Source organism: Tupaia chinensis, unplaced genomic scaffold (genome assembly GCF_000334495.1).
Source record: "Tupaia chinensis unplaced genomic scaffold, TupChi_1.0 Scaffold000325_1, whole genome shotgun sequence".
Taxonomy (NCBI): Eukaryota; Metazoa; Chordata; class Mammalia; order Scandentia; family Tupaiidae; genus Tupaia; species Tupaia belangeri.
In genome coordinates, this window is record NW_006159819.1 from 72,283 (window position 1) to 80,643 (window position 8,361).

The 8,361-nt window shown below is 37.1% G+C and overlaps 1 protein-coding gene across 1 annotated transcript; it reads left to right on the plus strand.

Moving 5' to 3' along the window:
• The first annotated feature begins 2,670 nt into the window (after window positions 1-2,670).
• Window positions 2,671-3,612, plus strand: LOC102472268 (olfactory receptor 51Q1). The gene has a single exon (XM_006151716.2). The coding sequence runs from the start codon at window positions 2,674-2,676 to the stop codon at window positions 3,610-3,612; it is 939 nt and encodes a 312-aa protein (XP_006151778.1). The 5' UTR covers window positions 2,671-2,673.
• The last annotated feature ends 4,749 nt before the right edge of the window (window positions 3,613-8,361 follow it).

An 8,361-nucleotide genomic window follows, 5' to 3' on the forward strand; every position in this document is an offset into this window, starting at 1 on the left:
CAGAGTTTAAATCTTGGACCCACTGTCTTAAAAATAATGCAAGACACAAGTAAGTGTGTACATGCCCAAGATCCCTGGAACAGAATGGCAAAGCGATTGCTGCATGACCAGGCCCCCTGTGGGGTGATTTCTAACTTTCCCTCTCACTGTCTCTGTCAATGTCTCTCTCTCTCTCTCTTTTTCTGGTGAGGGCACGTACTCTTAGCAAAAATCCCTTTAAAATAAAGTATGAATATTCCTAGTTGACAATCTGCTATGTGAAATAAGTCAGATACAGAAAGAAAGATAATGAATGATTTCATGTATGGGAAATTAAAATAAAGAAAAAACATTTATGTTTATAAAAACAGAAATGGAAAAAATGATTACCTGTGATTGTGGAATGGAAAGAAAAGAAATGAGCAGATCTGAGTTAAGAAGGATGAGTAGGATGAACAAGTCTAGACATCTAATGTATAATATGTGAACTGAAGTTAAAAATTGTTGTATTAGGGATTATTTTAAAGAAGTAATTTATAGCTGCTCTGTCACAGAATAGTCACTATGTGAGAAATAGGTATGTCAATCTGTATTATAATAGTAATGATTGTCCTATCTATAGGTACTACACTACAGCATGTTTAAATCTGAGATAAAAATTAACTACTTTAAAACACATGTGGAAAAACCATCTGTAAATACAATTTTTTTTTTTTGTTGTTAAATGGTTTGATTTTGTATTACTTTTGGGTTTGATTTTTCTCAGGTTCGAAAAACCATCTGTAAATACAATTTTTTTTTTGTTAAATAGTTTGATTTTGTATTACTTTTGGATTTGATTTTTCTCAGGTTATCTTTGAAAAATCAGGGGGCTAGCAGGTGGCATGCTGGTTAGGGGCACTGGACTCCTACATGGCTAATCATGACTTGAGTCCCAGACCTGATGGCTTGCTCTCTCCCTCCCTCTCTCTTTCTCTCTCTCTCAGTGTGTGTGTGTGTCTCTGGTCAAATTGAAAATAACTATAATGATAAATAAAAATAAAGGAAATAACTTAAAAAAAAACAGCACAGAATATCTGGTCTTTTCTGTTCTGGTTAATGATACAGAGAAGTGTAACCTACATAAATATGTCTTGGTTCTCTCCCTGGGGCAATTGTTATAAAGGATTCTACTCCCTCCCCTGAGGATCTAAATGTTATACAAAAGCTCTTATTCAGCAGGGTAAGTTCTACAGAAACCTGAGGACTCCTGAAAAGCAGATACAGGTGAAGTTCATGGTCAAAATAGGCCAGAAAGATAAGATAGGAAGTGAGGCTGAATAGGAATCCCTGGGAACTGAATACAGATAGAAAACACTTCAGAGCTTGTGGAAGGAAGGGAGGGGCTGAAGGACCTTGGGAGACATGACCTACAATTTTACATCATGTTCCATAAACCCACTAGGGTTGTGCCTAGTGGGAAAACCCCAACAAGATTACCAAAGGGGACTTTCTGGGGTAACATAATTCAGGATGAGGGGCAACAAGAGAGACTTTCAAAGTGATGGACTCACTCTCAAAGCTGAGGTCAAGGCTGGTCAGTGATTAGCCAAGATATAGGGATTCTGGTTTGCACAGCCCGGAATTTCCTCACATTCTGTCCTCTCCTGCTTCCTTATCTACCCTTCCACAGTGGTTATGATAACAATGATGACAGCCCTCAATATACAAATGTTACTGAGTACTTATTTAGATTATCTGCTGTTGGGTAGGAATAGAAAATTTTACATATTTTGAGTTTTTTAACTGCAAGCTTAAAGAAAGTCTTACCAAATAGCAATAATAAAATCAAATACATGGAATAGTCTATTCAAATTACAGTGAAAACGAGCTTAAAAATTTCATAGCAAACTACTGACTGATCTAAAAAATATAATGGCTTTATGTACTGAGAGGATCTGTTTCCAGCATTCAATCCAGACATGTATCTAATCATAATTGCAGGTTTTCCCAGAAATTGTTCACTAGATTAATCTTTTAACATAATTCCTTTTAACATACATCTCAGCAATACAATGCTATGTTTGACTCATACAAGGTACAATTTTGGTCCTTCTGCTAACAAATATAAGGTCCTCTAACTTCTGATCTCTGAATGTTCTTTCAAAACACTTCTGTTTTCTGAAAAATGGAAATATATTTTTCCTCCTGTTTGCCTCAGCTCATTTCTCTTTTCGAGGTTTGGTTGACTTAAAAGATTAAATGTCTGTCTTATAATTGCTTTTTATATATGCTTGTTGTAGCTCACTCTTTTTTTTTTTTCCCTTGCCTCATGGCAATAAACAATGCTCCACTGTTTTTTCTACTCTACAGCTATTATTTTTTACAGCGATAAAACTCTCCTATACTTCCTAGCTGTAAAGAAAACTGTTTTCTGAACTGGTAAAGAGTTTTGATGTAAAACAGAGGACGACTTCATGCTATGGACTTAGTGGTTGAAAAGAGATGGTAAGTTATGAGCTAAAAAAAAACCCCCCCAAAATAATAAAAATTATTAAAACTAATTTTCTAGATACCCCTTCTCTCTCTCCCTCTAGACAATATCATGTAATGAGTTCAAGTGGTCATAGAACACTTACTCAAGTCTTTATGTTTCCCATTTTTTTTTTTTCAGATTTTGCAAAGAAGTCTTTTCTGTGGCTCTTTCTTTCAGTCATGACTCTGGACACTAACTCCAGTGAAGTCCCCTTCTACTTCATTCTCATGGGTATTCCTGGCTTTGAGGTCTTCCATACCTGGATCTCCATTCCTTTTTGTTGTTTCTACACTGTTTCTATCATGGGCAACACCACCATACTGGCTGTCATCAGAGCAGAACCTTCCCTGCATGAGCCCATGTACCTGTTCCTGTCTATGTTGGCCCTGACAGATCTGGGGCTCACCCTCACCACTCTGCCTACAGTCATGGGGATCCTGTGGTTAAATGCTTCAAAAATCAGTTTTGAGGCTTGTTTTGCTCAGTTCTTCTTCATCCATGCATTTTCCTTCATGGAATCTTCTGTGCTGTTGGCCATGTCCTTTGATCGTTATGTGGCCATCTGCCGGCCCCTCCACTATGCCTCCATCCTCACTAACCAGGTCATCAGAAGAATAGGACTAGCCATCATCTGCCGCTGTGTTCTGGCTGTCCTTTCCCCTTTGTTCCTACTGAAACGACTTCCCTTTTGTGGCTCCCATAATCTTTCTCACTCCTACTGCCTCCATCAAGACATGATTCACCTGGTGTGTGCTGACACCACCATCAACAATTGGTATGGATTTTTACTAGCGTTGTTTATTAATATACTGGACTCCTTGCTCATCATGCTCTCCTATGGATTCATCCTGAGAAGTGTGCTGAGACTAGGCTCCCACATCGAAAGACTCCGCGCCCTCAATAACTGTATGTCCCACATTTTAGCTGTCTTGGTTCTCTATGTACCCATGGTGGGAGTGTCCATGACTCACCGTTTTGCCAAGCATGCCCCTCCAATTGTACATGTCATTATGGCCAACATCTATCTACTGGCACCCCCTTTAATAAACCCCATTATCTATAGTGTTAAGACCAAACAAATCCGCCAAGGGATTTTTCACCTTTTGTCTCATAGATAATTGTAATATGATGTGGGTGAGAAGGGTCTTTGTTACCACAGCAAAAAATGACTAATCAGATCATAATATGTTTGGGTTATTTAACTATTTCACAATGTATACATATTTCAAAACATCATATTGTGCAGTGTATATTTATATACTTTTTGAAAATTTTTAAATTTTATTTTACATTTACTCACATTTAACTTTACAGTGTACAACATTGCTTTTTCTGGCATGAATACCATGCCTATCAGTCAAGATAAAGACTTTACTATAAATTATCATTAGAAAATAGCTTTTCAATTTTTGTGAATTAAATATACTTTTTTTCCTTCTCCTGTTCCCCTCTCCACCCCAGTATTACCCCTATCCTTAACCTCCCCAATATTACCCCTATCCTTACTTTCTCGAGTATCCATCATTGCCCTCCTTACTTCTATACTTTCCTAACTTTGTTTCTTCTGTGGAGTGCAGACAATCATTACATATCGAGTGGAGATATACCAAGTCTTAGTCTGGCTTGCTTTGCTTGGCATTAAGTCTTCCATATTGGTCCACTTTGTATCAAATGTCAAGGTTTCAATTTTTTTTTTATGGTTGAGTAGTAGTCTATAGAGTAAATATGCCACATTCTTTTCAGTCAAATCATCTATTTTTGGACATTTGGGTTGATTCCATTTGCTAGCAATTGTAAATAATGCTGCAGTCAACACAGATATGCAAGTGTTTTTCCGACTTATGGTTCTATCATTTGGAGAAATATCTAAGAGTGGAATTACTGGGTCATATGGTAGTTTTATTTGTAAGTTTCTGAAGCATCTCCGAATCATTCTCCAAAGTGGTTGTACTAATTTACATTCCCACCTGTAGTTCCATTTTTTCAATTATATCTTAAAATATTAAAAAATAAAAACAAAATTAGACAATCAGGGAAAGCTGTAGTGTGATTTTTCAGCTGTGTTTGAATCACGATACAGGAATGGGTGATGAACATAGTACCTTCTTTCCTGTATTTGTAATCTAAACAGAACTGATGTTCTGTATCCTACACTCCACATAGCTGCTTTGCTTACACTGAAATATTTGCAGGCTTAGGTTCGCAATGCCACAATTCATACATTTTCTTCTTTGCTCAGATGTATTCACGATATTTTGGTTCTTCATCATATTTATCTAACAATAATTCTCATCTATCCCTTGTCATTAGTTCTTGGTATTTCTAATTTTAAGCCCACTATTCTGTTTCAGTTGTGGTCTACACTATCTTCTGGCTTTACCTTCTACTTTCTCTGTAAAAAGTTTCTTTTTCATTTAATCTCATCTCCCTGAATCACAGTGTTTGAGAAGATGTGATAAGAATAATGTTTCTATTATGCCTTTCTAGGTTTTGTTGAGATAGTTACATTTCTCTCTCAGTCCAATTATTTCAAAAGGCATCCTAATTTGGTTGGTATCACATTGTCCAATTCTGACCTCAAGATATACAATGATGAGGTCTACCTGACTTCTTCCCTGGAGGCCAGAGTTCTATCAATGAAGCAACAAGCAACAAAATTATTTCTTTAAGAAAGGAAACATTAATCCCAGAATCCTAATTCTAAAAAAACATGTTCTGTATTCACTGCCATACCCATTTTTCAAACTGGTTTCAGAGACATTTCAGGTGTTCAGGAATTCTTTTTAGAAAATTGGGCCTTGGTCTTATTTATGAGATTGTATATAGATAACACAATACATTTTATTGAGCCCTATTCTTTTCCCTAAAGGGATGGGTGTAGAGTCATGTGTCAATCTTTACCATTCATGGTCTTGAGTTCAAATATGAAAATGTGTCAGTTTGGCAACTCTGTCAAGCTGACACCACCCAGAGTGGGTTTATCAGATTTGCTGGTTTGAATGGGACCCCTTGAAAATTCATGGTGTAGAGCGGTCCCTACTTCAGTGTCCCTTTCCAGATTTCATAGCCTCCATATACCTGCAGTTTGGGATCTCTACCACTTGCTCAATGCAGAGCTCCTATTTCCTTACTTTCTAACTTTGCTTGCTCTTTGCTACCAGCAGGGTAAGGGCCAAACTTCATTTGGGGTCTATTTTGTCTACTAAAGCCACAATAACATCACCTAAACCTAACCCACCAATTCTTGATTCTTCTAGTACTTCTGGATTCAGATGCCACAAGGAGTGGGATCTCACTTCCTTAACATTTGTCTGGAAGGATCTGGTAACTAAGCAAAGAGGTGCCCTGGAATCATCACCTACTGGGAATAGGTTTGACCAATGGGGAAAAAGAGATAAGAAAAGTGCTCCTTCTGGGACTGGAATTCAATTTTCCCTATAAATATCTCTGTTTTGAAAATCTAGATATTTGGTTCAGTCTTTGTGGATAATCTATACTAATGTGGACCTCATTTTACTGTAGTGTTTTTAATCCTGGCCAGTCAGCAGAGTAGCTTCCATCTGTAGATGCTGTACTAGCCACAAGATGGCAGGAGTGGATTATGGAGCAAATTTCACAACTAGCGCCATCTACAGGGAGTTATGAACAAAGAAAAGTTAAACAGAAATTAAGATGCCTTTCCTGAATGAAATTTCTAAAAAAATTTCCCCCTTTCCCCATGTTGATAATAAAGTCAATGTGGTCATTACTTTGAACAACTGTTGGCTTATTTGGGATCTGAGTCTGTATTAGCTGTAAGTGCAAACATGAAGACAAGTCAGCACTAAGGATCAACACAAAGAGCATGATAGAAGAGCAATGCACACACAGCCCCTGTCCCCAACCAATGAGACAGACTATACATTCGCATATTTTCAAATAAGTATGTGTCAATGGGTAAAAAAGGATGCAAAAGGATATACATCAAACTAGGAAAAGGGATTATCTATCGGGAGGCTAGGAAAGCAAGAAAAGAGGTCTTATCAATTCCTACTTAATATATATGGAGCATACCTGATACTTCATATTTATACCTTAGAAATATTTAAGATATTTTATGGAAATATTTTTAAATTACTGTACTTTAAATATGTAATTATTTACTGTAAAACATTATCCTTCCTATGTCTAAGTTCAGATCCGAGCATGGAGAGTTGTACGCCTTACCACCACAGCACGGATGCTACAGTAAAGACACTCAATACATTTTGGTGATGGAAGGTCCAATCTCTGAAGGAATCCAAAAAGTATCATGACCAATACACAATTTAGGCATCTTGGAGGTTTGCACCAAATCTTTGAGGACCACAAAGTGGGAGACTCAAAGTCTCTGAACAGAGATTTCTAATAACCTCAGGAGAAAATCCCCCTGAATCCTCATGAGAACGATGGAAACGCCAACATTTTACTTCTAAGAGCACTTTGGCCTACAAAAGAAGGTACCCTCAGCTTTATAGATTTACTTTCAGAAGACTCCATTTTGTGGAGTTTTGGTGCCTGCAATTTTTAAGCATAATATCTTGAATAACTGAGTCCTGAGAACCCAAAAGTCTTTGACAGAGCTAAAACTTTCAGACTATCTTCTGCCTTTTCACAGAGTACTTGTAAGAATATGGTGCAAGTCTTTATGTTAACATATTTTGCATACTGATCAAATATTATGCTTGTGAGAGAATTTTATTTTTACAAGGTCCTGACTTCCTTTGTCAGAGTCAGACGAGATCCATTCTTTTTCCAAAAGTCAAATGATCTCATTTTCAAAAAATATCCAATAACGGTAACAATAATGGCTGCTAAAACTTTCATAGTATTTACTACTGTCCAGGAATTAACATATGCATTTCATATAAAATGTATTTAATTAGTTAAATGACCCAAGATAGCTAGCAGATAGCGTGGAGGTTAAGGTGCCTGGATCCCACATGATCAGCTGTGTGGTTCGAGTCCTAGACTTGGCAGCTTCAAAAGCTCACCATGAGCTTGTAGGTAGATGCTCAAAATCCTGGGAGGAGAATGGAGAAGAGATTGCAGTGTGGTCATCCTCTCTTAGGGTGGGGAAGGGGAAGGTGACTTCTCACTTTCTCTCTCTATTTCTCTCTGTCTCTCTCTAGTGAATGAATGCACCTTATAGTAAAACTAAAAAGAAAAAAAAGAAAAAGATCCAATAATATAGGTAATATTAATAACCCCATTTAAAGTAGAGCAATTTAAATACATAGTTGGGAACAATTCTACTGTTATAAGATAGAGTGGGAAGAATATAGACGGCAACAACTTGTATATTTCAAAGGAATGTAAAAGACAGACTTTTTAAAAAATGTTTCCAGCACAAGTAATGACAAATAGTCGAGATGACGGCTTTGTTATTTATCTTGGTTTAACCATTATATTGTGCATTGTATTCTTGTACTAAAAACTTACATTGTACTCCCACAGATGTGTACAATTACTTTGTTAATAAAATAACAATAAAATATAGCCCTTTCAAAAATTAATAAAAAATAAAGTTGAGCAATTAAAGCACAGAAAAATGAAGTGACTTGACAAAGTGTAACAGCCAGGAAGAGGAAGCTGAGCTTCTAAACCATGCTTATTCCAAAATCATTTTACATTGTATAGAGAAGCATGAAACAATGTTTTTTTTTTAATTTTAAAGAATTATTTGTTAGTCTGTGCGGGGCCCCGCGGCAGCGGCGCCTGCGTGGACCCCCCCCACTGCGCGGGGAGGATGTTCTCTACCTATGGACAGTGAGAAGATGATGGTTACCAGCCCTGCATTACCTCAGGGAAAAACAAGAACTACTCTACCATTCTTAAGGAAGCCAGAT

Excerpts from the sequence above, each read along its gene's own strand:
- LOC102472268 (XM_006151716.2), top strand. The coding sequence starts at position 2,674 with ATGACTCTGGACACTAACTCCAGTGAAGTCCCCTTCTACTTCATTCTC.